This window comes from Elephas maximus, chromosome 4, assembly GCF_024166365.1.
Source record: "Elephas maximus indicus isolate mEleMax1 chromosome 4, mEleMax1 primary haplotype, whole genome shotgun sequence".
Lineage (NCBI taxonomy): Eukaryota > Metazoa > Chordata > Mammalia > Proboscidea > Elephantidae > Elephas > Elephas maximus.
This window is the reverse complement of record NC_064822.1, coordinates 81,244,808-81,260,962: the sequence shown is the minus strand read 5'-3', so window position 1 is coordinate 81,260,962 and position 16,155 is coordinate 81,244,808. Positions and strand designations below refer to the sequence as shown.

General features: G+C 33.8%; 1 protein-coding gene across 1 annotated transcript in view; it reads right to left on the bottom strand.

The window, feature by feature from the left end:
- Positions 1-4,722: 4,722 nt before the first annotated feature.
- Positions 4,723-16,155, bottom strand: part of ETNK1 (ethanolamine kinase 1) — a 58,780-nt gene continuing 47,347 nt past the window's right edge. Inside the window, exons 7-8 of the mRNA XM_049882628.1 lie at positions 10,913-10,986; positions 4,723-10,604 (exon numbers count right to left, since the gene is read on the bottom strand). Coding sequence (XP_049738585.1) covers positions 10,532-10,604; positions 10,913-10,986 — 147 coding nt within the window. The 3' untranslated portion in view covers positions 4,723-10,531. The remainder of the gene's footprint in view (positions 10,605-10,912; positions 10,987-16,155) is intronic.

The following is a 16,155-nucleotide window of genomic DNA, read 5'->3' as shown; positions in this document are numbered from 1 at the left end:
AATAGAAGCAGAAGATTTAGAAAAGAAGTAAAATTTGCAAATGACATGACAGCATACCTAGAAAACTCTAGAAAATTTGTGAAATTAACAGAGACAACAAAACAACAGAGAGAATGATCCCACTCCTAGGAATATATCCTAGAGAAATAAGAGCCGTCATATGAATAGACATGCACACCCATGTTCATTGCAGCATTGTTCACCACACCAAAAAGAAGAAAAAAACCTAGATGCCCAACAAACATGAATGAATAAACAAATTACAGTACATACACACAATGAAGAACTATGCAACGATAAAGAACAATGATGAATCTGCGAAGCATCTCACAACATGGATGAACCTGGAGGGTATTATGCTGAGTGAAATAAGTCAATCACAAAAGGAAAAGCATTGTATAAGACCACTACTGTAAAAACTCATGAAAAGGTTTACACATGAGAAGAAACAATCTTTGATGGTTACAAGGGAGGGTAGAGGTGGGGATGGAAAAACACTAAATAGACAATAAGTGGTAACTTTGGTGAAGGTAAGACAGCACACAGTACTGGGGAAGCCAGCACAGCTTGTATAAAACAAAGTCATGGGGGCTCCATGGACACATCCAAGCTCCCTGGAGGACAAAATTGCTGGCTGAGGGTTGTGGGCATCATGGTCTAGGGGAACATCTAGCTAAATTAGCATAACATAGTTGATTAAAAAAATGTTCTACATTACCTTGGTGAGTAATATCTGGGGTTTTAAAAGCCTGTGAGCAGCCATCTAAGATACTCTACTGGTCTCACTCCTTTGGGAGCAAGGGAAAATGAAGAAAACTAAAGATACATGGGAAAGACTAGTCCAAAGGACTAATGGACCACAACTACCACAGTCTCCACCAGACTTGAGTCCAGTACAACTGGATGGTACCCCGCTACGATCACTGACTGCTCTGACAGGGATCATAATGGAGGAGAATCCCGGTCAGAGCTGGAGAAGAATGTAGGACAAAACTTTAACTCACAAAAAAAGACCAGACTTACTGGCCCGACAGAGACTACAGAAACCCCAAGAGTATGGCCCCTGGATGGCCTTTTAGCTCAGTAATGAATTCACTCCTGAGGTTCATCCTTTAGCCAAAGATTAGACAGAACCATAAAACAAAACAAGACTAATGGGCACGCCAGCCCAGGGGCAAGCACTAGAAGGCAGAAGGAGACAGGAAAGCTGGTAATAGGGAACCCAAGGTCGAGAAGGGAGGGTGTTGACATGTCACGGAGTTGTTAGTCAAGTTCATAAAACAATATGTGAACTGCCTACAAAGAAGCTAGTTTGTTCTATAAGAAAAAAAAAATTTTTTTTTTTCTGTTCTATAAGACTTCATCTAAATTACAATTAAAAAAAAAAGAGAATGGGAAATCTCCATTTAGAATAACGACAATAAAGATACTATTTAGGGATAAACTTACAAAGAAATGTTTAAAATCTGGATGAAAAAGTTGTAAAATAATCCTGAAAGACACAAAAGCAGAAATGAAATAATGAAAAGGACACACTTTGTTCTCAACATCAAGATGTAAATTATCCATACATTAATTTACAAAATTAACGTGATCCAATTAAAAGTATCAAAAAGAATTTCTTCTTAAGTTAGACTAGTTGATAATAAAGTTCATATGGGAACACAAGTATATACAAGGAAAACACTGTAAAGAGTTATAAGCGAGGACTTGCTCTAATCAGATATTCAAACATATGACAAACCTACTTCAAAGGGATGGAGAGTCCAGAAATAGAGCCTACTACATATACACCCAGAGCAAAATAAAGGTGGTATATCAAGTACCTAGGACAAAGATGGACTTCTGAGATGGTGTTGGGACCATGAAATAGCCATTTGGAAAAAGACAAAACTAAATCCATTCCCAAAATCATACACAAGAATAAACTCCAAAGAGATTAGATATCTAAATGGGTGAATCTCTCTTTAAACTGGGTACAGGGAAAGGCTTTCTGTCTCACAATCCAAATGCAATAAAATCTGATAAATTTGGCTAAATTAAAGAGTATTTGTATGACCTCCCCTCCCAAAAAAAAACACCTTAAGCAAAGTCAAGAAATGTGGCAAGTTGTAAAGACATTTGCAACATTTACCACAGGGTCTACCCTTAATATGTAAGGAAAGTTTCTAAAGTCTAAAAGTTATAAAATTAAGGTCAAAAAGAGACCAAAAACCTTAATCTTGCAAAATAAATTTATACTGGAATACCATTTCTCACCCACCATATTGGCAAAAATGCAAGAGTTTGACTGTACACTCTATTAGTGAGACTTTGGGGTAATGGACACACTTACACATTCCTACTAGGAAAGCAAAATGGTACCACATCTACGGAGAAAAACTTGGCAGTATCTTTAAAACGGCGTATTATTCACCCTTTATCATTCACACTTCTAGGAATGTGCCTTGAAGATACATCTTCAACAAAAATACAAATGCATACGATTATTCCCTGTAGTATTATTTGTAATTGCAAAATATCAGTAACTACCTAAAGTGCCCGAACACTATTGGTCAAATAAACATGATACACATGAAGTATGTGGTACTAGGCAGCTATATGAAAAATGAAGAAGCTCTCTGAAAACTGATATGGGGTGCTTTCCAGGACATATAGTAAGTGAAAAACTCTGTGTGTGTAAAGGAAAAAGAAAACACACATATACCTCTCTGTTTTTGTAAAAAAGAAAAATAAGATGAATAAACTACAAAATGAAATTGGTTACCTACAAGGGTGGAGGGAGATAAGGTGGCCGTGGGATAGGAAAGACAGTGGTACTTTCTGAGTGTAATTTTTTTATAGTTTGACTTTTGGAAGCATGTTAAAATACACACAAACCGGTGTACGTTGGTGGTGGTTGCCATTGAGTTAATTCCGGCTCATGGCAACCTCATGAGTGTCAAGAGAAGTACTATATAGGCTTTTCAACGACGTGTTTCAGAAGTAGATTGCCAGGGTTTTCTTCCAAGGAGTCCCTGGTTGAACTCAACTGCTAATCTTTCAGTTAGCAGCTGAGTGTGTTAACTGTTGTACCAGCTAGGAACTGAAAACCAAGTATACTTCAAATAAATAACATAACCACACTGATTTTTTTTTTTTTTTAATGCAAGTAATGAACTCAAAACTGAAAACAAATCTTGGACTGTTAATAGGTTTGTTTCTCATAATGTTACAGGTGTAGCAATTCTCAGATCATTTTATGTGCACTGCTGGATTGAACAAAAAAATGTGTTCATATTGTCAGGAGCCAGGATTCTCACTCTGGAAAAGAGAAACAAATATGAAATACACAAAGACAAGGAAGAAATCTGTGAAGACAGATTAGAAATTAGAGGTATCAGAACAGACTCACAATTCCTAATGTATGTCTGTGTGTGTATTTCCTTGTTCTGCCAACCAAAGGGGCATAGGGTCAGTGATATCACAGAAGCAATGAACATACCTAGTGCCTAGATCTTGGTTTCCAAGTATCATTTCCCCCTAAAAGGAACCAGGCTCTTTGGAGAAATGACTGATTGCACTTTGGGGCAGGGAAGGTACAAGATGAATCTACAATGTCTTATTTTGCTAGAAATTAAGGAAGTGCACACGCATGCACAAAAAAAAAAAAAACCGCTGAAGGCGTTATCAAGAGGACACAGAAATGACCTTTGACGGGGCTCCCTCAAGTCAAAGCTCAGACAATTTTAACATCAATATAAATAAGTATAGTATAAACCATTTAACATCAATATAAGCAAGTGTAGTATAAACCATACATAAGCAGATTATAAACCACTGAATAAAATAGGAATCTACAAGTCTATACTTAAACAATTAGCGACATAGATGGTAGATGACAGATAGATGGATAGATACATGAGGGCAATTCCTTACAGTAAAATGCTAATATACGTGGAACACATAGTGGAACAGAAAAAATTACCATTTTGCAGTCATCATAATAAAGATCCAATTCAGGAAAGACTTATCAAGTGTTACTAAATCAAAAGGCAAAGGCAGAGGATATTTAATAAAGTGCAAAATACAGGAACTTAAAGCATCTCCCCACCGATTGCTTATTAGTTGCAAAGGGAAAAATAAAAACTATACAGTGAAGACACAAGAACAAAACTTTTACCAGGTGATCAAAATTAACATCACCCAGTGAGTTCCTTCAGTTGTGATACCCTATGAAGCGGATATCACTTTTGGAGTATTTCAGTATACACAACCTCAATCTAATTGTTAGAAAACCCAAATTTAAAAACATTTGATAAAACACACACACATACGCATTATTTTTATTATGGAGAACTGATCTTCATGGTAAACAGACATCACCTGAAGGCACTGATCACGTCTTATTTATCCTTGTATGTCCACCATCTATCACAGTATCTGACATTTGTCAAGAGCTTAATAAACGTTGCAGATGCTAGGTCCCAGACAATGTTTTTATTCATCTACGTTTCCCACCTCCAGCCCCAAGCAGAGAAGACACAAATTAAGCACAGTGGTTAAAAGAATAATGAATTTTTAAATTAGGTAAACAGAACTTGTTCCTAAGTTACATGATATTCCACACTATCACCTCAACACATTTTCTGAACTTTTCTCAAAACTGTTTTAAAAGCCTTGTTTTTCCAGATATCCTACAAAAAGAAAACCTAAAAAATAAAGTGACAATAAAATTATGGATACAATGAAGTTAGAACCCAACTTTATTGTTATAGCCAATTTTTATTTTTATTTACAGAATATAAATCTCTTCAAAAAGATACATTCCTTTATTTAATCAATGACAAAAGGCCTTACTGGACAGAAATAAAGCCAAAACATCACTTATATTTGAACAGAAATACAGTGTCATTAAAAGCTTATGAACATATAGCAAAAAATGTATTTTTACTTAAGCAGTGAGATGAATGAGGTTTTAAATTTTTTTTCACTGGCAACCCCATTTTATCCACAAAACAAATTTTACTTAAATTAACAGTAGTAAAAAATGTAAAAACTGCATTTTGAACATGTAAATATGCAACAAAAAAAAGGAAGTATCTTCATTACCAAACAGATTAACAAGTTCGCAGACACTCAGATACTTTCTGAGCGTATCAAAACACCTACATCAAAAGTTGCATTTATTTGAGAGGTATCAATACATTTTCAGTGCTCAGACTATTTGTAGCACTTACAGTATATACAAAGCAGCATTATACTACTATGGTTCACATTTGATAAACACAGATTTAAGTTTTATGCCACAATTTCCCAATTCAGTATACAGTTAATGCAATGGTAATTACTACTTGGCATTTTTTCTTCTGAAACTGAATAAGGAAATTATCATTTAAGCACATGGAGTAATACCACGTATTCTTCCTTATAAGAGTATATTTTAAAAGTCAAATACTTCGTATCATGGAAACTGACCTGGCTGTACAAAGGCTCCTAAATTACAATGCAGTCAAAAAGTTTCCTGTTTGCAGATCCCATCGATTTATAGTTTTTTACTATAGATAAGTAGAGGAAATTACTTAAAGATTACCAGGCAACAAGGATTTCAGTGTGTCACTACTTACATCTAAGCAGTAGCAGCACACGACAACAGCCATGGCACGTATACACTGCCATCTCCTCCACAGCTTTATGGGGGTCTTTTCCAGGTCACAGAAGCTAATTTATATGGATACCATAGCGTCAACTTATCTTTGAAAGTTCCTTTATTAAAAGTTTTAAAATTTAGCTAATGGAACACCTACAATTCAAATCAGTCAACTTTACCTTACTCTTCATTAACTAGTTCAAATAACAATATGCTTTGCTTTCAGTTTTTATAAACATTTTATCAGTGTTTTATTAAAATGATTAATGGTAGTCATAATACCATTAATGGGTAAGATGTAAACAACAAAAATGTCTACATTTAGAGATTAAAATGGGATTTTAGAGAGTTGTATTTTCATAACTAGAAAAAGCTACAGGATTCAGACTGTACACGGATACAATGATATCTTAATCCCACTGGTTTACAGCATGAGTAGTACAGTTGGTACACCAAGTATAGGAAAGAAGAGAAAGCACATTTCAGACAGAAACCTACTAACAACTTGAATTTCGGATCTCTCAAACACAAAAGGGTATTTTCTACAAGCAATGTTATTTTTTCCATTTAAACAGTCCATATCTTTGGAAAATTATGATCCAAAAATAAAATCTGGGGGAGAAAAATCTGTTCAGAAAAACCTAATTCATCCTATAATGTTCTCATTAATTTCAGTTTTCAAGTATTAGGTATTAGAAACAAAAATGTTGCCAGATTTCATTTGTCAATGTATCATTCACTTTGGAAAAAAAGATGCCCCAATAATCTACTTGCAATGCAAATCAAAGGCTTTTCTTTTACAGCAAAACATTTACAGAGTCAGCTTCAGAGATGGGAAAAATTCATTTAAAATAGCTGATATACTTTCCTGTCCAAAGACATCAAGTCCCAAGACATAACACTATCATCACACAAATGGTATGTAACAGGGATGAAAAAGTGGTTCAGTATAAGAAATATCTTCTTTAAAAAGAAACAAAACAAGTAAATTAGTTAATATGTAACTAAGTTCCCAAAGGATATTTTATAATCTACTGTAGAAAACAAAAAAATCAGAGCTAATCAATTTCAAAATAAAGATAAAGCTACTTTACCACATATAATTCTTCCTCCTTTGTCCGTTATAATTACAAGCACTTGCCTTCTTTTCCGTAAAATACTACAAATTGCTGCCAATAACAAAACCTCCTCCTAGCATAAAGCACTGTTGTTTGTCTATCAACTGAATGACTGAGGAATATTAAAAGTTTAAATCTATATCACTTTGAGATGCAGTACAAAATGGTTATTAAAAGCAATTTAAAGCAGAAAATCAAACTACTAGATAATACTATAATTTATATTAAAAAGTAAGGAATTCACAAAACGTTACAGAACGTTTGTAATCTAAAAAAGAAACGTTATAATTTTTAAAGTGGGGTAGGTTTCTAACTTCTAATTGAGAGTGTTTGGGGAAAATTTTTTTTCTTAAATCTGAAAAGTTTGTTAACATAATTATGAAGTCAAAATAAAGTTGAAAGTAAGTATTTTTAGACTAAATGGAAAATAGTTGACTTATAACTTTTCTGTCTTTTAAAAGTCCATCATGAACAACTTTATTTAGAGAAGCCAACTAAGATATACTTAAGATGAACTATTATTTATATGTTAAGCTGCTATTTATCCTATTTCTTGTATACATGGGGTCTGGACATATAAAATTTAAGGTTTGGTTTTTGTTTTGTTTTGTTTTTTAGAAAAAGGTTAACAACCCTGAAAATAGGAAAAGGTAATAATGGTTCAGTTTTCAATCATTAAGTTACATTTTTAATTTGCTTTAGCTTAGAACCATGACTCAAAGAATGGAGCTCTATTAATATAACAGTGTATAAACTCACTACTTCCAGGAATCTAATCTCACAAAAACTAATGTCAACTAAAGAAGTGAAGAAAAGTCACATTAGGCACTGAGAGGCTAAATAGGTGCTGACATTAACATAAAAATTGATAAACCCTATTTCCCAGTTCCTCTGTTATCCCACTGTGCAGCCAGAATTGTTGTCTATTTCCAGTCCAAAACCAAAAAGCTGGATCATTTTCTTACAGAACAATTTCTACCAAAAAAAAGAGAGAATGCAAAAACATATACAATCTCATATGCAAGATACAATTCACACTAATTTACAAATTTTTATTTACATTGCTGTATATACATTCCAGGCAGACCTAGCTGATGAGTTTTGTGCTCATACTGATCTCGGGTGACCATGTGAATAGTATAATTTACTACCACATCTCGATTCCCAGAAAGTGGTAGTAGCATGGCGTTAGGAGAGGAAAAAATCAAGTATTACTAGTCAGGTAAGGTCATACAAATGTGTAAGGAAAAAAGAGGGAGGTGGATCGTTGAATTTTGCTTGTTAAAAGCATCCAGGCCACTATGGTCTACTAACATTGAATATACATGGATGCCACTTGTAACAACCATTCTCGTATTTACAAAATGGGCTTACTACCAGATGAGTTATTAGGTAAGGCATTCAAGTTCCTTAGCTTAACATAAAAAGGCAACAGACATCTCAGAAAGCCACAAAACAAATTTTAGAGAGATGCTTTTAGATTGTGGTTGAGATTTACCTTCCTTTAGAACCCCTCAAATGGTAAATATAAAGGGAAGCAATTTTGAGCCCTATTTTTAAGCCTGCACCATCATTCCAAATGCCTGTACAGGAAGTATCAGAGCATTACAACACCTAAAATCTCTCCAAAGAGTGGGACAAAATACTAAATACCTCACTTCATATTGGAGATCCATTGCATACTCCTCGGGCTAGAGAGTCCCTACTCCCCATTATATTCACTTCTATACAAATCTCTCAGAAATGCTTACAATAGAGTCACAGCTAGCGGCTATGCACAGTCTACCAGCATTGGCTCAGTGAAATGTCTATTCCAAATGGTCTGAAGTCAGATTATGGAGTAAGGTAGATAAATTGCCTTCTTTCCTCCCATAGTACTCCAATATATACACTGTTGAACTTTAAGAAGTCAGAAAGCAAAAAAAAAAAAATCAAGAGTATTACATATTCTTCATCATTTTAAGAAAATGTTGCAACCACAGATGAAAATCACATCAAAAACAACTTTTTAAAGTTCACCCTAACATTAAGAAAGCTATTGTTTAATTGGTTCCATTCACTTAATCGACTGGACAAAATTCTACTGATCCTATAGTAAATGTGTTTATAAAAACAAAGGTGAACATTTATAACATTGGGGAGGTAGAAAACAAATCTTGGTCTAACACTGTTATAGCTACAAACAGACTTTACGTTTCTATTTCTGTAACCAGAATTTACCATTTCAAAATGGCCTTTAAGTGTTTCTACTTATTAGCTTTAAACATCTTGAAATAATCCAAGTGTGTTTAAAGCACTTGTCTGAGCGTATACTCAGTCATCTGGAATAATACAGCAAACTCCCCGTAAGGTTTTTCAGAGGTGAAATTGGTGGCCGCATATTCTGAATATGCAGATCTATTAAGCCAACTTTGTACATGGGCACTTATGTGACCAAAGTGCAAAGCTTGTCAGACTAATTTTCAAAGTAAAATTATTATGACTGTTCAACCCCACACAGCAATCACAAAACTTGAAGCCTACTTATCTATCCCAAATATCTAACTTCCTTCCATATAACTGCCTAAATCCAAACAAAATAAAAAAACATATAGTTAAATAAAAGCAAGACGAAACAAAACATTAAAAAAAGAAAAAAAAAAAGCTCTCTCATCGTATTTCTGCTTAGTTCACATTTTGGTATATCCAATTTTAAGTGTACAAGATCAATGTCCTAAATGCTCCTTGTTTAATCCTTTTAACAACTTCAACATATCACATGCATCAAGTAGTCATTTACTATCAGTCTAAAGATACGGGGCCGAAATAAACATGAAATAAAAATATGAGGAATGAAATTGGAGAGGTAAAAAAGAATCTATATGATGTTTTCTTGTTCCCAAGTATGATAAGCTTTCAATATTTGCTTCAAAAACTGCAACTATTATACTAGCTGTTATACAAAAACAAACAAAAATATAGAAGATCTCAGTAAGTAAAACAAAATTTTGGTTAAAAACAATTTGATAAAATAAAATTTTAAAAACTGAAACTCGTACTTAGATGACCATATTTAGTATATAAAAAATTACTTAATACAGATTGTAGTAACATTAAATCATTGTATCTATTCCAGGATTATATGGTACACATCAATATTCTTACTGCCAGACTATGCAGGGAAAAGATAATTTCGTTCTAAGATATATAACCGAAAAAAGAAATGCTTTCCAATATTCAAATTAAAAAGATGTACCATCAACACAGGTGAACATATTTCATCCTCCTAAACAGACATTTTTATATGAACAGCCCAAGTTATCTACACCAGTGACTGGTGTTTCAAGAGTAAATGATTCATTTCACTTACAGTGCATCAATTTTAATGTTGACACTGAATACCTAGAATGTTTACTGAAATTAATCATATTAAAGGAAAACTACTCCAGAACATTTACATTGCTTACACTCAACAAACAGATGAAAGCAGCCACAGAATGCTAACTTTATAATAAATAATTCACATACAACACAGATTAGGATATCAAAGCAAGGATTAAACTGACGTCTTTATAGCTTTTTGTAGATTTAACAAATTTCTAATCCACTACATACTGACAGCAGTAGGTATATTTCTTGACATCATTCTGTCTATTTAAAATATAGATTGGTTGTTGAGAGGCCCAATTTGTAAAGCAAGATAACCAAATTAACAGAATTTTAACAAATATTGGCTTTTCAGAATTTCTTTAAGGAAAGATTCACAAGGAATGCTCAAATACTTGAGAATAATTAAATCTCCTCTCTACTCAGGCACTTTTAACGCAGTAACTTCAGGCTTCATTTTGAAGTATTGGTTAAAACGCACAATTGCATACCTAGTGAGAAAAGTGAATAACAAGATTAGTTAAAGCTGAAAACTTAATCACTTCTGTATTTCCACTCACTCACCTAAACTGGTTTTTTTAAGTTTTAAGATTTCAAAAGACATATTTTTAGTTTATTGCACCACCTACTGGACACTTTTTCTAATACAGAGAACACTTACATTTCCTCACAGCCCAAATATTTGCAGCCTTTATACTTGACTGACAAAATTAAGTGCAATGCTTCATATGAGTTCTCAATGTTAATCCAAAATAAGAGTAGAGACAAACGTAATGCATAGAGTAAAATTAAAACTTACCCAAGAAAATCAAATTCAATAGTGGAATATTTGGCTTGAATCAAAGCCCACAATCCCCAAAAGAAATGAGAAGCCTAAAAGGAGGGAGAAAAAATTCAAGAATTATGATAATGCATTTCTTTGCAAAACAAGTAAACAAACAAGTTAACTGTTAATCAAATTGTGAAAAACAATCCAATTTTTTCATCAACTCCACGCATATTTTCTTTCTCACTGCTTTTATTATATAAAATATTTAAAATACAGGTAATACTGAAGTGTATACAGTTACCTGGATGGCTAGAGATCATTTTTGCCCACACCAGAGAGAGAAATTATAATCACTTAAAAAACAGCCCAATTTCTGTAACCTGCTTTGTACAAAGCACGGCTCAGCATCAATATTGATAGACGTTAATTGTGTTTTTAATGGTAATAACTGCTAAAAGGCTTTCCTATGTTATTATCAAAGGTATCTTTTTTTTGCCAAAAATACACAAAAAGGAAAATATAAATTCCAGAAACAATAAATATTTAAATGCAAAGAATAGTCTCCAAACAAAGAATAGTCTAGAGATGATAAATAGCTGAAAAACAATTTTATTGACTCTATTCAGCATAACCGACCACAACATAAAGGAAGTAACACAGCTTCATTTAAGCCAGAGAAAAATAGATTCTAGGATTTAAAAGAAAAAACAGAAGAATGTGTAAGTGTTTAGGAACTAAAAAATAACTGTGTGTGTACGCGTTACAATCTATTTACAGTTAAATATGATGATACGTTTACATTCTGAGAACACTAATAAAATTTCACTTTCTAAGAAATACTGTAACTGCTCTAATTAGAAAAAAAGATCTTCAAGCCAAGGTTTTTGTTTCAGTGAAATTCACTGCACTACTATAGTAACAACAAAAGATCTCTAATAAAAAATTACTCAACATATATGATCTCGGTATTAAAAATAAAATTTGGGAAAAAAATGAATTTGGTAGCTGAACCTGCAAAGTGTATCAGAAAGAATTTTTATTTTGCATTAAAGAGCATGTGGGTTCAAGCCCAGTCTCTGTCACTAACTCACTTTGCAATCTCTAATAGTCACAAATTTTAAGTCACAGATTCATAACTTAAAACATCGGAGTAACATTAGCCATTCTGCTTTAAAGGTTAATGGAAATAACATATGTTAAAAAAAATTTTTACCCACTAAAGAGCTCTACTTAAAATGTATGTTGCTGGGATTACTACTGCACTTGGTTTTAATCTTTCTAAAAAAAATCACTAACAGGATTTATTTATTTATATATATAGATTAAAAAAAAAACTAGTGCCATCGAATATAACTTGCTATCAAATCAAATACATGCATAAAAAAAGAACAAAACATGTAGTAAAGAGATACAGATTCATACATATGAAGCATCATGGTTTTAAAAAATAGATGGGCTCTGAGTCAGATTATAAAATTTACTAGCTGTATGGCTTTGAACAATTTAATTAACCTCTCTGTGCCTTAATTTCCTCATCTGTAAAATGTAAGTAATAACACTACTAATGCCTAACTAATGCCTAGCATACAGCAAATATCCAATAAAATGTTAGCTATTGTTACTATATGAAATTAGAATGATAAAAATGATAAAGATTTTCCAAAATGGTCTTCTTTCTACCTAAGGAAGTACCTAAGGTATTGAAAGTGAATTTTGAGATGAGATGACTTCCATTTGAAAGTCTAGATAATGGTTCTCAAACTGTGGTCCATGTATACCTCTGGGAGGTTCTGAGGCCCAAAACTATTTTCATAAAAATACTAATAAGTTATTTGCCTTTTTCACTTATGATGACATTTGAACTGATGGCACAAAAGCAGTGGTGGGTAAAACTGCTGGCATCCTAACCTAAGTCAAGACAATGACACCACACCACTAAAATAAAACCTGTGAAAGCCAGAACCTGTGTAAGGTGGAAACCTGTCAGAGAAGGAAAACTCAAATATTTTCCACTAAAACAAGCGACAGAGAAGTGGTAGACTGCACCCTGTCAAAGGCAGAAAATTCGCAAGACCCGGAAAAACAAGGCAGTCACATCGAGTTCCTGGCTCTCATGAGTTTTACTATAGTGCAGCAACCTTATTCTTCATCACCACACACTCACAGTAAAAAGCAAGTCTCACTAAAGACTGTCCTTTATTGGAAAGACAGCACACAATACAGGGGAGGTCAGCACAATTGGACTAAACCAAAAGCAAAGAAGTTTCCTGAATAAACTGAATGCTTTGAAGGCCAGCATAGCAGGGACAGGGGTCTGGGGACCATGGTTTCAGGGGACATCTAAGTCAATTGGCATAATAAAATCTATTAACAAAACATTCTGCATCCCACTTTGAAGAGTGGCGTCTGGGGTCTTAAACGTTAGCAAGCAGCCATCTAAGATGCATCAATTGGTCTCAACCCACCTAGATCAAAGGAGAATGAAGAACACCAAGAACACAAGGTGATTATGAGCCCAAGAGACAGAAATGGCCACATAAACCAGAGACTACATCAGCCTGAGACCAGAAGAACTAGATGGTGCCCGGCTACAACCAATGACTGCCCTGACAGGGAACACAACAGAGAACCTCTGAGGGAGCAGGAGAGCAGTGGGATGCAGACCCCAAATTCTCATAAGACCAGACTTAATGGTCTGACTGAGACTAGAAGGACCCCGGTGGTCATGGCCCCCAGACCTTCTGTTGCCCCAGGACAGGAACCATTCCCGAAGCCAACTCGTCAGACACGGATTGGACTGGACAGTGGGTTGGAGAGGGATGCTAGTGAGGAGTGAGCTTCTTGGATCAGGTGGACGCTTGAGACTATGTTGGCATCTCCTGCCTGGAGGGGAGATGAGAGGGTGGAGGGGATTAGAAGCTGGCGAAAAGGACACGAAAAGAGAGAGTGGAGGGAGACAGCAGGCTGTCTCATTAAAAAAAGGGGAGAGTAATTGGGAGTGTGTAGCAAGGTGTATATGGGTTTTTGTGTGAGAGACTGACTTGATTTGTATAAACTTTCACTTAAAGCACAATAAAATTAAAAAAAAAACTGATCAAAATGTGAAAAAAAAAAGTGTCCTTTATTAAGGCATTACACCTATGAATTTTATTAACTCTTGGCCCTTGTTTTAACATTCTGTATGATGAAATAGGAAGAACACATAAAGCACATCTGCGGCATACCCAAAGTCTGTCTCAAGGAAAAGCACTTGTGTGACTGAGTTGTGAGCTGACTCACACATATTTAATGGAACACTATTTTTACTTAAAAGAACTACTGATACATGAACTAAAGTTATCAGACTTGAGTATTTGGCAGACATTTTCTCAATATAAAAAGAAGACCCTGTCACTTCAAGAAAAATAACTGACAGAATTTGTTGCCAATGATAAAATCTGAGCTTTCAACCAAAAATTTGAATTTCGGAAAATCCGTATTTGATCCCATGAGCTTAAAAGCTTCTCAATAAAGTACATAAAACTTAGCTGATGATACTGGTAGTGGTATCAGTGAATGTGATTTTTTTGATATTATGGAATAAAGTGCGTCAACATTTGGAAAATTTGCACAACTGAATGAATCAAAATTTTCCAAATTTAATATATGATGTAACAATTACATGTACAAGTAAAAAGAGTCATTCAAAGTGCAAAATAAACCAACAGTTTTTAATGTATTAGAGATTCCAAAAAGTTAATCAGTATGTTCAGATTGAACATTACAACTAACCTTTTAAGAAACTACCACTTGTTGAGTTTTGGTATAGTATCAAAAAATAGTATACAGTTATCGAAAAAAGAAAATACTCCGGTCTTTTGCAACAACATATTATGTGTGAAACTGGATTTTCTTCATCTAGTTCAACCAAAACAATAATCTTGCGGCAGAGGGAATACAGAAGCAGATTCTACCATCCAGCTATATTCTATTATGCCAGATACTAAAGAGATGTATAAAAGTGTAAAATAACACCATTCTTCTCATTAAATGTTTTTGTGTTTTGGAAAATAGTTATTTTTTAATTTTAAAAATGGTTTTTATGTTAACATGTAATGAGCTTACTAATAAAAATTTTTTAATCTATATTTTGTATTTCTTTTTATTTTGTTTTAATTTCAAACATGGTAAATATTGATAGATATAATCCACGTAAACAAAAACTCCTAGAGGTCTTATGAAAATTTTAAGAGTACATGGGGGTCCTAAGATCAAAAAGCTTGAGAATCGCTAAGCTAAATCATCTTGGCATATTTTAAGTAATATAAAACCATTTGTGGATAGTACCCTAATCTCTTCTTCCTATTAAATCGGTTCTGTAGTAGAAAAGATTGAGAAATCGGGGAACTTTTGGGACCTAGTAATAACTGTAAACCAGCTCTACCCACTATTTTTCAAACAGAGTTAGTAACTGTATTTCTCGATACATTTTTATTTATAAAGTACTATAAATAACTAAATGATTCCATATTGAAGAACCATTATACATAAATCCTCATAAAAATCTCATTTTGGAAGACAACACTTTTTGACAGCATGAAAAACGAAAAATTTGTATACAACACAGAAATGGATGTAAAGAAAATGCCTTTCTTGCAAGGCAGGAAATAGTCCGTTCTCAGAAAGGCCAAAGAGAAGAATACTTAATTCCAAATAAAATAACATAGTCTGTGATTCTATGACTTACTTACACTATTTCTCTCAGATTTAGAATTTATGAGTATGTAAGTCTCTTCGTTAAAGGTAATTTTAATTTCCAAGCTACCCACACCTGTTGCAAAGAAAATAACTAAAATAAATCCCCAACCTGTTTTCTGAAAAACTCCTACTTAATCCTAATATTTTATTTAGAAAGAATCCTTTCCAAGTCTGCGAACGTGTCTAAAAACTCCTCAAAGTTTAAAAAACTGGTAAATATGCTGGTTAGTTTTATAACGCAAATATCTAGTTTTGTCCGTCATTTTACTTTCACAGAGGAAGAAATAGTATTTAAAGCACATCCATAAGGAACAAAAGGAATTTGTTGGAGATACGAAGAAAAGGGTACTCTAGGGAAAATAAACAACCTATGCAAACTACATAGGCATGAAACATCATTGAATAGTCAGAAGACAAAAAGGATGACTGCTGAAGTAGAAGTGTGAGGTGGAAAATAATGAGAATAACACAGAATTTGCAGTTGCTATCATTTAGAATTCAATCTGTAAGTCATTAAGGAGCCATAACATAGGAAA